This window comes from Somniosus microcephalus, chromosome 24 (genome assembly GCF_052327205.1).
Source record: "Somniosus microcephalus isolate GS21.2 chromosome 24, FLI_Smic_1.0, whole genome shotgun sequence".
Classification (NCBI taxonomy): Eukaryota; Metazoa; Chordata; class Chondrichthyes; order Squaliformes; family Somniosidae; genus Somniosus; species Somniosus microcephalus.
The window spans coordinates 2,643,536-2,660,142 of NC_141010.1; the positions used below are offsets into that span (position 1 = coordinate 2,643,536).

General features: G+C 60.8%; 1 protein-coding gene across 5 annotated transcripts in view; it reads right to left on the reverse strand.

Moving 5' to 3' along the window:
- LOC147100957 (growth factor receptor-bound protein 7-like) overlaps positions 1–16,607 on the reverse strand; it is a 263,485-nt gene that overhangs the window by 34,854 nt on the left and 212,024 nt on the right. For all 5 annotated transcript variants that reach the window (XM_085966067.1, XM_085966069.1, XM_085966065.1 and 2 more), the window contains 3 exons: positions 16,031–16,111; positions 10,968–11,084; positions 6,780–6,840 (listed from right to left, as the gene is read on the reverse strand). In XM_085966067.1, the coding sequence (XP_085822193.1) occupies positions 6,780–6,840; positions 10,968–11,084; positions 16,031–16,111 (259 nt within the window). The remainder of the gene's footprint in view (positions 1–6,779; positions 6,841–10,967; positions 11,085–16,030; positions 16,112–16,607) is intronic.

The window sequence follows — 16,607 nt, forward strand, 5'->3', positions numbered from 1 at the left end:
GGGCAGTGAGTGTCCCCCCTGGGCAGTGAGTGTACACCCGGGCAGTGAGTGTACCCCCGGACAGTGAGTGTCCCCCCTGGGCAGTGAGTGTACCCTCGGGGCAGTGAGTGTACCCCAGGGCAGTGAGTGTACCCCCGGACAGTGAGTGTCCCCCCTGGGCAGTGAGTGTCCCCCCTGGGCAGTGAGTGTACCCCCGGGCAGTGAGTGTACCTCAGGGCAGTGAGTGTCCCCCCTGGGCAGTGAGTGTCCCCCCTGGGCAGTGAGTGTACCCCCGGGCAGTGAGTGTACCCCAGGGCAGTGAGTGTCCCCCTGGGCAGTGAGTGTCCCCCCTGGGCAGTGGGTGTCCCCCCTGGGCAGTGAGTGTCCCCCCCTGGGCAGTGAGTGTACCCCTGGGCAGTGGGTGTACCCCAGGGCAGTGAGTGTCCCCCTGGGCAGTGAGTGTCCCCCTGGGCAGTGAGTGTACCCCAGGGCAGTGAGTGTCCCCCTGGGCAGTGAGTGTACCCCAGGGCAGTGAGTGTCCCCCCTGGGCAGTGGGTGTCCCCCCTGGGCAGTGAGTGTCCCCCCCTGGGCAGTGAGTGTCCCCCCCTGGGCAGTGAGTGTACCCCCTGGGCAGTGACTGTACCCCAGGGCACTGAGTGTCCCCCCCTGGGCAGTGAGTGTCCCCCTGGGCAGTGAGTGTACCCCCTGGGCAGTGAGTGTACCCCAGGGCAGTGAGTGTCCCCCTGGGCAGTGAGTGTCCCCCCTGGGCAGTGGGTGTCCCCCCTGGGCAGTGAGTGTCCCCCCCTGGGCAGTGGGTGTCCCCCCTGGGCAGTGAGTGTCCCCCCCTGGGCAGTGAGTGTACCCCTGGGCTGTGAGTGTACCCCCTGGGCAGTGACTGTACCCCAGGGCACTGAGTGTCCCCCCCTGGGCAGTGAGTGTCCCCCCTGGGCAGTGAGTGTCCCCCCCTGGGCAGTGAGTGTCCCCCCCTGGGCAGTGAGTGTACCCCTGGGCTGTGAGTGTACCCCCTGGGCAGTGACTGTACCCCAGGGCACTGAGTGTCCCCCCCTGGGCAGTGAGTGTCCCCCCTGGGCAGTGAGTGTCCCCCCCTGGGCAGTAACTGCACCCCAGGGCACTGAGTGTCCCCCTGGGCAGTGAGTGTCCCCCCTGCGCTTGCGGGACTGGGCATTCTCTCTGTGCACGAGCCGGTTGCTGTTTCTGAGTTTCCGGCTGGTCTCATGCCGCTGGATTGTGGGCGGCGGAAGTGCCTGGGAACGCGGGAACCATAGCGGGGGAGGGAGAGGACGCGGGGGAGGGAGAGGACGCGGGGGAGGGAGAGGGCGCGGGGGAGGGGGAGAGGGAGGGAGAGGACGCGGGGGAGGGGGAGGGAGAGGGCGCAGGGAGGGAGAGGACGCGGGGGAGGACGCGGGGGAGGGGGAGGACGCGGGGGAGGGAGAGGGCGCGGGGGAGGGGGAGGGCGAGGGCGCAGGGGAGGGGGAGGGCGCGTGGGAGGGAGCGGGCGTGGGGGAGGGAGAGGGCGTGGGGGAGGGGGAGGACGCGGGGGAGGGAGAGGGCGCGGGGGAGGGGGAGGGGGAGGGCGCAGGGGAGGGGGAGGGCGCGTGGGAGGGAGAGGGCGTGGGGGAGGGGGAGGGGGAGGGCGCAGGGGAGGGGGAGGGCGCGTGGGAGGGAGAGGACGCGGGGGAGGGAGAGGGCGCGGGGGAGGGGGAGGGAGAGGGCGTGGGGGAGGGGGAGGACGCGGGGGAGGGAGAGGGCGCGGGGGAGGGGGAGGGGGAGGGCGCGGGGGAGGGGGAGGGCGCGGGGGAGGGGGAGGGAGAGGGCGTGGGGGAGGGGGAGGACGCGGGGGAGGGAGAGGGCGCGGGGGAGGGGGAGGGGGAGGGCGCGGGGGAGGGGGAGGGAGAGGGCGTGGGGGAGGGAGAGGGCGCGGGGGAGGGGGAGGGGGAGGGCGCGGGGGAGGGGGAGGGAGAGGGCGTGGGGGAGGGGGAGGGGGAGGGCGCAGGGGAGGGAGAGGGCGTGGGGGAGGGAGAGGACGCGGGGGAGGGAGAGGACGCGGGGGAGGGGGAGGGGGAGGGCGCAGGGGAGGGAGAGGGCGTGGGGGAGGGAGAGGACGCGGGGGAGGGAGAGGGCGCGGGGGAGGGGGAGGGCGCAGGGGAGGGAGAGGGCGTGGGGGAGGGGGAGGACGCGGGGGAGGGAGAGGGCGCGGGGGAGGGGGAGGGGGAGGGCGCAGGGGAGGGAGAGGGCGTGGGGGAGGGAGAGGACGCGGGGGAGGGAGAGGGCGCGGGGGAGGGGGAGGGGGAGGGCGCAGGGGAGGGAGAGGGCGTGGGGGAGGGAGAGGACACGGGGGAGGGAGAGGACGCGGGGGAGGGAGAGGGCGCGGGGGAGGGGGAGAGGGAGGGAGAGGACGCGGGGGAGGGGGAGGGAGAGGGCGCAGGGAGGGAGAGGACGCGGGGGAGGGGGAGGACGCGGGGGAGGGGGAGGACGCGGGGGAGGGGGAGGACGCGGGGGAGGGAGAGGGCGCGGGGGAGGGGGAGGGGGAGGGCGCAGGGGAGGGGGAGGGCGCGGGGGAGGGAGAGGGCGTGGGGGAGGGAGAGGGCGCAGGGGAGGGGGAGGACGCGGGGGAGGGAGAGGGCGCGGGGAGGGGGAGGGAGAGGGCGCGGGGGAGGGGGAGGGGGAGGGCGCGGGGAGGGGGAGGGAGAGGGCGCGGGGGAGGGGGAGGGGGAGGGCGCAGGGGAGGGAGAGGGCGTGGGGGAGGGAGAGGACGCGGGGGAGGGAGAGGGCGCGGGGGAGGGGGAGGGCGCAGGGGAGGGAGAGGGCGTGGGGGAGGGAGAGGACGCGGGGGAGGGAGAGGACGAGGGGGAGGGGGAGGGCGCAGGGGAGGGAGAGGGCGTGGGGGAGGGAGAGGACGCGGGGGAGGGAGAGGGCGCGGGGGAGGGGGAGGGGGAGGGCGCAGGGGAGGGAGAGGGCGTGGGGGAGGGGGAGGACGCGGGGGAGGGAGAGGGCGCGGGGGAGGGGGAGGGGGAGGGCGCAGGGGAGGGAGAGGGCGTGGGGGAGGGAGAGGACGCGGGGGAGGGGGAGGGGGAGGACGCGGGGGAGGGGGAGGGAGAGGGCGTGGGGGAGGGAGAGGACGCGGGGGAGGGAGAGGACGCGGGGGAGGGAGAGGACGCGGGGGAGGGAGAGGACGCGGGGGAGGGAGAGGACGCGGGGGAGGGAGAGGGCGCGGGGGAGGGGGAGAGGGAGGGAGAGGACGCGGGGGAGGGGGAGGGAGAGGGCGCAGGGGAGGGGGAGGGCGCGGGGGAGGGAGAGGGCGTGGGGGAGGGAGAGGGCGCAGGGGAGGGGGAGGACGCGGGGGAGGGAGAGGGCGCGGGGAGGGGGAGGGAGAGGGCGCGGGGGAGGGGGAGGGGGAGGGCGCGGGGAGGGGGAGGGAGAGGGCGCGGGGGAGGGGGAGGGCGCAGGGGAGGGAGAGGGCGTGGGGGAGGGAGAGGACGCGGGGGAGGGAGAGGGCGCGGGGGAGGGGGAGGGGGAGGGCGCAGGGGAGGGAGAGGGCGTGGGGGAGGGAGAGGACGCGGGGGAGGGAGAGGACGAGGGGGAGGGGGAGGGGGAGGGCGCAGGGGAGGGAGAGGGCGTGGGGGAGGGAGAGGACGCGGGGGAGGGAGAGGGCGCGGGGGAGGGGGAGGGGGAGGGCGCAGGGGAGGGAGAGGGCGTGGGGAGGGGGAGGACGCGGGGGAGGGAGAGGGCGCGGGGGAGGGGGAGGGCGCAGGGGAGGGAGAGGGCGTGGGGGAGGGAGAGGACGCGGGGGAGGGGGAGGGGGAGGGCGCAGGGGAGGGAGAGGGCGTGGGGGAGGGAGAGGACGCGGGGGAGGGAGAGGACGCGGGGGAGGGAGAGGGCGCGGGGGAGGGGGAGAGGGAGGGAGAGGACGCGGGGGAGGGGGAGGGAGAGGGCGCAGGGAGGGAGAGGACGCGGGGGAGGGGGAGGACGCGGGGAGGGGGAGGACGCGGGGGAGGGGGAGGACGCGGGGGAGGGAGAGGGCGCGGGGGAGGGGGAGGGGGAGGGGGAGGGCGCAGGGGAGGGGGAGGGCGCGGGGGAGGGAGAGGGCGTGGGGGAGGGAGAGGGCGCAGGGGAGGGGGAGGACGCGGGGGAGGGAGAGGGCGCGGGGAGGGGGAGGGAGAGGGCGTGGGGGTGGGAGAGGGAGCGGGGGAGGGAGAGGGAGAGGGGGAGGGGGAGGGCGCGGGGGAGGGAGAGGGCGCGGGGGAGGGGGAGGATGCAGGGGAGGGAGAGGGAGCGGGGGAGGGCGCGGGGGAGGGGGAGGGCGCGGGGGAGGGGGAGGATGCAGGGGAGGGAGAAGGAGCGGGGGAGGGCGCGGGGGAGGGGGAGGGAGAGGACGCGGGGAGGGAGAGGGGGAGGGGGAGGGAGAGGGCGCGGGGGAGGGAGAGGGCGTGGGGGAGGGGGAGGACGCGGGGGAGGGGGAGGGCGCGGGGAGGGAGAGGGCGCGGGGGAGGGGGAGGGCGCGGGGGAGAGCGCGGGGGAGGGGGAGGACGCGGGGAGGGGGAGGGCGCGGGGGAGGGGGAGGGCGCGGGGGAGGGGGAGGGCGCGGGGGGCGCAGTCACTGGGGGAAGGGGGAGTCAAGTGTCTGCGTTTCAATAGTGCGACGTCTCAGCCGCGGGAATTATTTGCACAGTTGTACTATAGATGTGCAACTGTTTAAAATATAGGCGGCTAAAAAAGTTTGCCTTGCTGTGCAACCTACATTTTCCGTCCTGGCTACTTTGCTGTGCTCCTAGACTGTGTGTCCCCGGAATGGGTTTAGAAAATATGGTCACCCCAATATATAAACAACACAGATAACTGCAGCAACACTGCTTGCTGTTTCTCCACTAACAAAGAGATCTGTGTCATCTCGAGAGTCGGTGGGGAAAAAACCTCTGTGATAAGCACAAGCAGAGAGAGAGAGCGAGAGCAAGAGAGAGAACAAGAGATGGAGAGACAGAGCAAATGAGAGAGAGCGAGAGAGAGAGCAACAGAGAGAATGACAGAGAGAGAGACAGAGAGAGAGAGAGAGAATGAGAGAGACAGAGAGAGAGAGAGCGAGAGAGAGAGCAACAGAGAGAATGAGACAGAGAGAGAGAGAGAACAACTGAGAGACAGAGAGACACACAGAGAGTGACAGAGAGAGAGACAGAGAGAGAGAGAACAACAGAGAGACACACAGAGAGTGACAGAGAGAGAGACAGAGAGAGAGAGAACAAGAGAGACAGAGAGAGAGAGACAGAGAGACACACAGAGAGTGACAGAGAGAGAGACAGAGAGAGAGAGAACAAGAGAGACAGAGAGAGAGAGACAGAGAGACACACAGAGAGTGACAGAGAGAGAGACAGAGAGAGAGAGAACAACAGAGAGACACACAGAGAGTGACAGAGAGAGAGACAGAGAGAGAGAACAAGAGAGACAGAGAGAGAGAGACAGAGAGACACACAGAGAGTGACAGAGAGAGAGACAGAGAGAGAACAAGAGAGACAGAGAGAGAGAGAGACAGAGAGACACACAGAGAGTGACAGAGAGCGAGCGAGGGAGAGAGAGACACAGAGCGAGAGCGAGCAAGGCCCTTAATAAACAGAAACTCCCACAATCCTGTGGTTGGAATAACCCGAGGGTTCTGGGCCACACCGGCCAATAGAGGCCATTCTGCCCATCAAACCCACTCCGTGCAGACACTGTACAATCAACCCAGAATAGACCCCACCCCGGTCACTGACGGGCAGGTGCTCCCACTGGTGATGATATTGGATGAATGTTTAACACTCTCCCTCCGTACAATATTACAATGGAGACCTGAACTCTGGGTTAATGTTAAGGAGAGGAGAGTGAAATGTTTCCCAATGTGTTTGGTGTCCATTCACCATTTTATCTCCAGCAGGAACGCTCTCCCCATAAACACTGTCGAGGCTGGGGGTCAATTGAAAATTTCAAAACTGAGTTTGTCAGATTCTTGTTGGGCGAGGGTATCAAGGGTTACGGAACCAAGGTGGGTAGATGGAGTTAAGATACAGATCAGCCGTGATCTGATAGAATGGCGGAACAGGCTCGAGGGGCTGAATGACCTCCTCCTGCTCCTATGGACAGGTTTATTTTTGGGAGTTATGGTTCTGACTCTGGGCGGTTTCTGATTTGAATTGAACAAGTGTTTTTTGCAGCCTGGGAGAATCGACTGAAGCTGGGTTACTGCTTGTTTGCAGTTTTCACACCGGTGAAAATCTGGTTTTGTTGCCGCCGATTAGTTTCGCATGAATCATCAGAAAAGCTCAGCTGCATTTCTGAGAACTTCTATATTGTTGTAAATAACAATTTATTAAATAAAACGACTCCCCTGGAGAGGGTGCAGAGGAGATTTTCTGGAATGGTACCAGGGATGAGGGACTTCAGTTACGTGGAGAGACTGGAGAAGCTGGGATTGTTCTCCTTGGAGCAGAGAAGGGGAGATTTAATAGAGGTGTTCAAGATTATGAAGGGTTTTGATAGAGTAAATAAGGAGAAACTGTTTCCAGTGGCAGGAGGGTTGGTAACCAGAGGACACAATTAGTCTCTTTGGACCTCCACTGTTTCTAGCTTTTCACTATTTAGAAAGTCCCCTGCTCTATCCTCTTTAGGCCCAAAGTGGATGACCTCACATTTGCCTACATTGAAATCCATTTGCCACAGTTTTGCCCATTCACTTAATCTATTAATATCTATGTGTAATTTTATGCTTCCATCGGCAGCTGCCCAGTGACCGATGGCTGGAGATAACTCACCTGCGCTGAGTACTGAGCTCTGGCAGGGGCTGGGCAGGCTGTGTCTCTGTACTCCCTTCCTCTGCACAAACAGAAAACAATGTCAGTGCTTTGTAAAAAATTACACTTAGCTGCAGACGCGTGAAATGAAGACTTGACTGGGACCCCGCTGGGGCGAGCATTACTCTATATCGATGCACTGTAACCTCGCCAGTCTCACTCTCAGCTCCTGCCTGATATCTGCAGCATTTGCTATTAACTTGGACAAGTTCAAGCCCCAACCAATGAGGCAGATACACTTTAGTGCGTATAGTCACATCTGTATACACGAGTATTCACTCGTCCTGTGGGAGCCCAGATACTGAGCTTGGGGCATTACAGTCAGCTCGATCCCGCTCCCATCTGATGCCCACACATACCCGGCCCCTGCCCGCCTTTGCTGATCAGATGAGTGGGCGGGCGAGGGGCGACTATCGCTGGTCCATGCTGGTGAGGTAGCGCCATGTTTGAACCAGGTTTCCGTCCCTGCCACAGCACTGAAACAGCCCTAATCAAAGTCACAAATGACATCTTCTGTGACCCTGGTCAACTCCTCATTCTTCTCGATCTGTCTGCAGCCATTGACACAATTGGCCACACCGTCCTCCTCCAACGCCTCTCCTCTGCTGTCCAGCTGAGATCTCCACTGGATCCACTCTTTCCTCAGCCCATCTGTTGCTGAAACCCTCCTCCATGCCTGTGCCACCTCCAGACCCGGCTATTCCAACACTCTCTGGGCCGACCTCCCATCTTCCACCCTCGGTAAACTTCAGCTCATCCAAACTCGGCTGCCCCGTGTCCTGACTCACACCCAGTCCCGTTCACCCATCACCCCCTGTGCTCACTGCCCCGTGTCCTAACTCACACCCAGTCCCGTTCACCCATCACCCTCTGTGCTCACTGCCCCGTGTCCTAACTCACACCCAGCCCCGTTCACCCAACACCCCCTGTGCTCACTGCCCCGTGTCCTAACACACACCGAGCCCCGTTCACCCATCACCCCCTGTGCTCACTGCCCCGTGTCCTAACTCACACCCAGTCCCGTTCACCCATCACCCCCTGTGCTCACTGCCCCGTGTCCTAACTCACACCGAGCCCCGTTCACCCATCACCCCCTGTGCTCACTGCCCCGTGTCCTGACTGGCACCAAGTCCCGTTCACCCAACACCCCCTGTGCTCACTGCCCCGTGTCCTAACTCACACCCAGTCCCGTTCACCCATCACCCCCTGTGCTCACTGCCCCGTGTCCTAACTCGCACCCAGTCCCGTTCACCCATCACCCCCTGTGCTCACTGCCCTGTGTCCTAACTCACACCGAGTCCCGTTCACCCATCACCCCCTGTGCTCACTGCCCCGTGTCCTAACTCACACCCAGTCCCGTTCACCCATCACTCCCTGTGCTCACTGCCCCGTGTCCTAACTCACACCCACTCCCGTTCACCTATCACCCCCTATGCTCACTGCCCCGTGTCCTAACTCACACCCAGTCCCGTTCACCCATCACCCTCTGTGCTCACTGCCCCGTGTCCTAACTCGCACCCGGTCCCGTTCACCCATCACCCCCTGTGCTCACTGCCCCGTGTCCTAACTCACACCCAGTCCCGTTCACCCATCACCCCCTGTGCTCACTGCCCCGTGTCCTAACTCACACCCAATCCCGTTCACCCATCACCCCCTGTGCTCACTGCCCCGTGTCCTAACTCACACCCAGTCCCGTTCACCCATCACCCCCTGTGCTCACTGCCCCGTGTCCTAACTCACACCCAGTCCCGTTCACCCATCACCCCCTGTGCTCACTGCCCCGTGTCCTAACTCGCACCCAGTCCCGTTCACCCATCACCCCCTGTGCTCACTGCCCCGTGTCCTAACTCACACCCAGGCCCGTTCACCCATCGGCCCCTGTGCTCACTGCCCCGTGTCCTAACTCACACCCAGTCCCGTTCACCCATCGCCCCCTGTGCTCACTGCCCCGTGTCCTAACTGGCACCAAGCCCCGTTCACCCAACACCCCCTGTGCTTGCTGCCCCGTGTCCTGACTGGCACCAAGCCCCGTTCACCCATCGCCCCCTGTGCTTGCTGCCCCGTGTCCTAACTGGCACCAAGCCCCGTTCACCCAACACCCCCTGTGCTTGATGCCCCGTGTCCTAACTGGCACCAAGCCTCGTTCACCCAACACCCCCTGTGCTGGCTGCCCCGTGTCCTAACTGGCACCAAGCCCCGTTCACCCAACACCCCCTGTGCTCGCTGCCCCGTGTCCTGACTCGCACCACGCCCCGTTCACCCATCGCCCCCTGTGCTCGCTGCCCCGTGTCCTGACTCGCACCACGCCCCGTTCACCCATCGCCCCCTGTGCTCGCTGCCCCGTGTCCTGACTCGCTTCAAGCCCCGTTCACCCAACACCCCCTGTGCTCGCTGCCCCGTGTCCTGACTCGCACCCGCACCTCTGACAGTGCCGCGCTCCCTCAGTACAGACCCTCCGACAGTGCCGCGCTCCCTCAGTACTTCCCCTCCGACAGTGTATCGCTCCCTCAGTACTGCCCCTCCGACAGTGCAGCGCTCCCTCAGTACTGCCCCTCCAACAGTGCAGCGCTCCCTCAGTATTGCCCCTCCGACAATGCAGCGCTCCCTCAGTACTGCCCCTCCAACAGTGCAGCGCTCCATCAGTACTGCCCCTCCGACAATGCAGCGCTCCCTCAGTATTGACCCTCCGACAGTGCAGCGCTCCCTCAGAAATGCCCCTCCGACAGTGCGGCGCTCCCTCAGTACTGCCCCTCCGACAGTGCGGCGCTCCCTCATACTGCCCCTCCGACAGTGTGGCGCTCCCTCAGTACTGCCGCTCCGACAGTGCAGCGCTCCCTCAGTACTGGCCCTCCGACAGTGCAGCGCTCCCTTAGTACTGCCCCTCCGACAGTGCGGCGCTCCCTCAGTACTGCCCCTCTGACAGTGCAGCGCTCCCTCTGTACTGCCCCTCTGACAGTGCGGCGCTCCCTCAGTACTGCCCCTCCAACCGTGCAGTGCTCCCTTAGTACTGCCCCTCCGACAGTGCGGCGCTCCTTCAGTACTGCCCCTCTGAAAGTGCAGCGCTCCCTCAGTACTGCCCCTCCGACATTGCGGCGCTCCCTCAGTACTGCCCCTCCGACAGTGCAGCGCTCCCTTAGTACTGCCCCTCTGACAGTGCGGCGCTCCCTCAGTACTGCCCCTCCGACATTGCGGCGCTCCCTCAGTACTGCCCCTCCGACAGTGCGGTCCCTCTGTACTGCCCCTCCGACAGTGCAGCGCTTCCTCAGTACTGCCCCTCCGACAATGCCGCGCTCCCTCAGTACTGCCCCTCCGACAGTGCAGCGCTCCCTCAGTACTGCCCCTCCGACAGTGCGGCGCTCCCTCAGTACTGTCCTTCCGACAGTGCGGCGCTCCCTCAGTACTGCCCCTCCGACAGTGCGGCGCTCCCTCAGTACTGCCCCTCCGACAGTGCGGCGCATCCTCAGTACTGCCCCTCCGACAGTGCAGCGCTCCCTCAGTACTGCCCCTCCGACAGTGCGGCGCTCCCTCAGTGCTGCCCCTCCGACAGTGCGGCGCTCCCTCAGTACTGCCCCTCCGACAGTGCGGCGCGCACTCAGTACTGCCCCTCCGACAGTGCGGCGCTCCCTCAGTACAGCCCCTCCGACAGTGCGGCGCTCCCTTAGTACTGCTCCTCCGACAGTGCGGCGCTCCCTCAGTACTGCCCCTCCGACAGTGCGGCGCTCCCTCAGTACTGCCCCTCTGACAGTGCGGCGCGCACTCAGTACTGCCCCTCCGACAGTGCGGCGCTCCCTTAGTACTGCTCCTCCGACAGTGCGGCGCTCCCTCAGTACTGCCCCTCTGACAGCGCGGCGCTCCCTCAGTACTGCCCCTCCGACAGTGCGGCGCTCCCTCAGTACTGCATTGGGAGTGTCGGCCTGGATTTTTGTGCTCAGTCTCTGGAGTGGGACCTTTCTGACTCCGAGGCGAGAGAGCTGCCCACTGAGCCACGGCTGACACAAACAACAAAGAGCTGGCACAGGCATGATGGACCGAATGGCCTACTTCTGTGCTGTGTGATTCTATGGTTCTATGAGACAAGTAGCTCTTGTTCCCCAACAGAAACATCGGTCAAACATCTGAACAACTGCCAGCTGAGCCGGGGATCCGTACCCGCCAGGCATGCGCTTCCTCCTCAGCCACTGACGAGGCTTCCTTGGGATTCTCAATCACTCGGCCGGTGCATCCTGAAAAATCCATGGGAACCAGGCAATTGTCCGACATGTTTCTCTGTGATGGAGGTGAAGGGACGAAAACGCTGTCAGTCACTTGTACAGAGGCAGCTGTCACTCACAGTGCTGTCCAAAACATTCCTACTGACACTTGCAGCCCGTCTGAACACACGGACCACCTAACACAATCCCACCAGGGTCCAATGTCCCCCTCCTGTCCTGTGGGCACTGGGCAATAGCACAAACCAGAGCCCGATTTACACACACCCAATTTTCCTTTCAATTGAAGTCAACTCTTTCTATGCTCTGGCGTCCATCAGTCCCTCACACAGGCTATTTGACTGGCATCACGCCAAGCCCCATCCCATCCTCATCTGACAACTTGACCCCCACACCTCCACCCACCCACACACACACTCACACACCTCCACACACACTCACACTCGCACGCAAACTCACACCCACACACACACACAAACACACTCACACACACATCCAGACACCCACAAACATACACACACCCACCCACAAACACACACCCACAAACACACTCACACCCACACACACACACAAACACACTCACACACACACACACCCACCCACAAACACACACTCACAAACACACACACACACACACACACAAACACACACCCACAAACACACACACACACACACACAAACACACACCCACAAACACACACACCCACAAACACACACTCACAAACACACACACACACACACACAAACACACACCCACAAACACACCCACCCACAAACACACACTCACAAACACATACACACACACACACAAACACACTCACACACACACACACCCACACACAAACACACTCACACACACACACACCCACCCACAAACACACACTCACAAACACACACACAAACACACTCACACACACACACACCCACACACAAACACACCCACCCACAAACACACCCACCCACAAACACACACTCACAAACACACACACACACACACACAAACACACACCCACAAACACACTCACACACACACACACCCACCCACAAACACACACTCACAAACACACACCCACAAACACACCCACCCACAAACACACACTCACAAACACACACACACACACAAACACACACCCACAAACACACCCACCCACAAACACACACCCACAAACACACCCACCCACAAACACACACCCACAAACACACCCACCCACAAACACACACTCACAAACACACACACACCCACAAACACACCCACCCACAAACACACCCACCCACAAACACACCCACCCACAAACACACACACACACAAACACACACCCACAAACACACACCCACAAACACACACACACCCCCCACACACACACACTCACTCACTCTAACAGGACTGACTGGCAGTGATGGGGAGTTGAGACAGTGGCGAGTTGCCCCTCCCTACCCCAGTGCACTGAGTTACGGTGTAGCCCACCCCCACAGACTAATCCCACCACAGCCCGGCGACCTGAGCACAGCTGAGAGATTGAAGCCGCTCAGCGTGGTCAGGCCCACTCCGGGCGATGGCTTCACTCCCTGAGCCACTCTGGGAGTTTGGTTATCGTAGCGATATGAAGGATTTATGTCGCTGAGGTTAGAGAGATTTCAGGTTTCAAAACACCCTTCATTTCTGAAATGTAATAACATGAGGTTCCATTAATTTCACACCAATGTCAGAAGTGAAACTGAAAATCACAAAAACAGAAAATGGTTTCTCAATAATCGAATGATTCTGGAAATAATTAAATAATCAGGTTCAGATTTGTGTGTCTGGTGTTTAGGGGCAGTGTCTGGAGTTTAGGGGCAGTGTTTGGGGTTTAGGGGCAGTGTCTGGGGTTTAGGGGCAGTGTCTGGGGTTTAGGGGCAGTGTCTGGTGTTTAGGGGCAGTGTCTGGAGTTTAGGGGCAGTGTCTGGTGTTTGGGGCAGTGTCTGGGGTTTAGGGGCAGTGTCTGGGGATTAGGGGCAGTGTCTGGGGTTTAGGGGCAGTGTCTGGAGTTCAGGGGCAGTGTCTGGGGTTTAGGGGCAGTGTCTGGGGTTTAGGGGCAGTGTCTGAAATTTAGAGGCAGTGTCTGGGGTTTAGGGGCAGTGTTTGGGGTTTAGGGGCAGAGTCTGGAATTTAGGGGCAGTGTTTGGAGTTTAGGGGCAGTGTCTGGAGTTTAGGGGCAGTGTTTGGGGTTTAGGGGCAGTGTCTGGAGTTTAGGGGCAGTGTCTGGAGTTTAGGGGCAGTGTTTGGGGTTTAGGGGCAGTGTCTGGAATTTAGGGGCAGTGTTTGGGGTTTAGGGGCAGTGTCTGGAGTTTAGGGGCAGTGTTTGGGGTTTAGGGGCAGTGTCTGGAGTTTAGGGGCAGTGTTTGGGGTTTAGGGGCAGTGTCTGGAGTTTAGGGGCAGTGTCTGGGGTTTAGGGGCAGTGTTTGGGGTTTAGGGGCAGTGTCTGGAGTTTAGGGGCAGTGTTTGGGGTTTAGGGGCAGTGTCTGGAGTTTAGGGGCAGTGTCTGGGGTTTAGGGGCAGTGTTGGTGGTTTAGGGGCAGTGTCAATTAGTCCTGGGACTCAGTGAAGTAACTACTAACAATACTAACAATAACCAGCCCCAGGACAGTGACAGGGTAACACAAAGAATTCGACCCAACACAATCGTCGCTAAGCAAAAGGAAAAATATCTGACATATTGGGCAGAAACAACAAAAACCCAAAGCAAACTCAATTGCTACTTGGCCCTAAACAGACAATACAACATAGCTGATTACCTGACCATGGTAAAGGATAACAAACTGAGAAGAACCTTGACAAGGTACAGACTTAGCGAACATAGCCTAGCGATCGAAAAAGGCAGACACAGGCAGACCAGGCTGCCAAGAGAGGACAGGATATGCTCTCACTGCAGTCAGGGAGTGGTGGAGACAGAGATGCACTTCCTCACAGCTTGTGGAAAATATCAGGGCATCAGGGAGAATTTCTACCAAAAATTCTCACAAATATGCCCTGATTTCAGAAATCTGAATGACAACCAAAAACTCCCATTCCTACTGGGAGAGGAGAGAAGCTGTATAACACTGGCGGCGCACTATGTTACAGCTTGCCATGAACAGAGGGACAACCAGTAAGCTAAGAAAGGAATATATATAAACGGTGCGAATGTATATTTGTACACTCAGGGATATACCTGTTTATGCACTGTATGAATAGAACTGCGTTTATGTGCTGAACCATAAATGTATTTTGATGCTTTGGCAACATAAGATGTAACTTATCATGCCAATAAAGCGATTTAAATTGTAAAATTGTAAATTGTCTGGGGTTTAGGGGCAGTGTCTGGAGTTCAGGGGCAGTGTCTGGGATTTAGGGGCAGTGTCTGGGGTTTAGGGGCAGTGTCTGGGGTTTAGGGGCAGTGTCTGGAGTTCAGGGGCAGTGTTTGGGGTTTAGGGGCAGTGTCTGGGGTTTAGGGGCAGTGTCTGGGGTTTAGGGGCAGTGTCTGGAGTTTAGGGACAGTGTCTGGGGTTTAGGGGCAGTGTCTGGGGTTTAGGGGCAGTGTCTGGGGTCTAGGGGCAGTGTCTGGTGTTTGGGGCAGTGTCTGGGGATTAGGGGCAGTGTCTGGGGTTTAGGGGCAGTGTCTGGAGTTCAGGGGCAGTGTCTGGGGTTTAGGGGCAGTGTCTGGGGTTTAGGGGCAGTGTCTGAAATTTAGAGGCAGTGTCTGGGGTTTAGGGGCAGTGTTTGGGGTTTAGGGGCAGAGTCTGGAATTTAGGGGCAGTGTTTGGAGTTTAGGGGCAGTGTCTGGAGTTTAGGGGCAGTGTTTGGGGTTTAGGGGCAGTGTCTGGAGTTTAGGGACAGTGTCTGGAGTTTAGGGGCAGTGTTTGGGGTTTAGGGGCAGTGTCTGGAATTTAGGGGCAGTGTTTGGGGTTTAGGGGCAGTGTCTGGAGTTTAGGGGCAGTGTTTGGGGTTTAGGGGCAGTGTCTGGAGTTTAGGGGCAGTGTTTGGGGTTTAGGGGCAGTGTCTGGAGTTTAGGGGCAGTGTTTGGGGTTTAGGGGCAGTGTCTGGAGTTTAGGGGCAGTGTTTGGGGTTTAGGGGCAGTGTCTGGAGTTTAGGGGCAGTGTCTGGGGTTTAGGGGCAGTGTTGGTGGTTTAGGGGCAGTGTCTGGGGTTTAGGGGCAGTGTTGGTGGTTTAGGGGCAGTGTCTGGGGTTTAGGGGCAGTGTCTGGAGTTCAGGGGCAGTGTCTGGGATTTAGGGGCAGTGTCTGGGGTTTAGGGGCAGTGTCTGGGGTTTAGGGGCAGTGTCTGGAGTTCAGGGGCAGTGTTTGGGATTTAGGGGCAGTGTCTGGGGTTTAGGGGCAGTGTCTGGAGTTTAGGGACAGTGTCTGGGGTTTAGGGGCAGTGTCTGGGGTTTAGGGGCAGTGTCTGGGGTCTAGGGGCAGTGTCTGGAGTTTAGGGGCAGTGTCTGGAGTTTAGGGGCAGTGTCTGGGGTTTAGGGGCAGTGTCTGGGGTTTAGGGGCAGTGTCTGGGGTTTAGGGGCAGTGTCTGGAGTTTAGGGGCAGTGTCTGGAGTTTAGGGGCAGTGTCTGGGGTTTAGGGGCAGTGTCTGGGGTTTAGGGGCAGTGTCTGGGGTTTAGGGGCAGTGTCTGGGGTCTAGGGGCAGTGTCTGGAGTTTAGGGGCAGTGTCTGGAGTTTAGGGGCAGTGTCTGGAGTTTAGGGGCAGTGTCTGGGGTTTAGGGGCAGTGTCTGGGGTTTAGGGGCAGTGTCTGGGGTTTAGGGGCAGTGTCTGGAGTTTAGGGGCAGTGTCTGGAGTTTAGGGGCAGTGTCTGGGGTTTAGGGGCAGTGTCTGGGGTTTAGGGGCAGTGTCTGGAGTTTAGGGGCAGTGTCTGGGGTTTAGGGGCAGTGTCTGGGGTCTAGGGGCAGTGTTTGTGGTCGAGGGGCAGCGTCTGTGGTCGAGGGGTTGGGGGGAATCTCTGATTTCTCCTGGGGGGACGCGGGAGGGGGACAGACTCACCACGGGGGACTGCTGGATCCAGGATTGCTGTTTCTTGTTGTGTTGTGTTATCTGGTAGTTCAGGCAGAGCTGCGCGCCCAGCTATGGAACAAAGAGACATAGTTACCAGCAGACAATACCAGCAGGGATAAAAAGCAGAGAATACCAGCATGGATAACCAGCAGGGAATACAATAGGGATAAAAAGCGGAGAATATCAGCAGAGAATAAACATAGAAACATAGAAGATAGGAGCAGGAGTAGGCCATTCGGCCCCTCGATTCTGCTCCGCCATTTAATGAGATCATGGCTGATCATCCAAATTCAGTACCCTGTCCCTGCTTTCTCCCCATATCCCTTTAGCCTTAAGAAATATATCCAACTCCTTGTTGAATATATTTAATGAATTGGCCTCTACTGCTTTCTGTGGTAGAGAATTCCACAGGTTCACCACTCTCTGGGTGAAGAAATTCCTCCTCATCTCTGTCCTAAATGGCTTACCCCTTATCCTTAGACTGTGACCCCTGGTTCTGGACTCCCCCGGCCATCGGGAACATCCTTCCAGCATCCAGTCTGTCTAGTCCTGTTAGAATTTTATA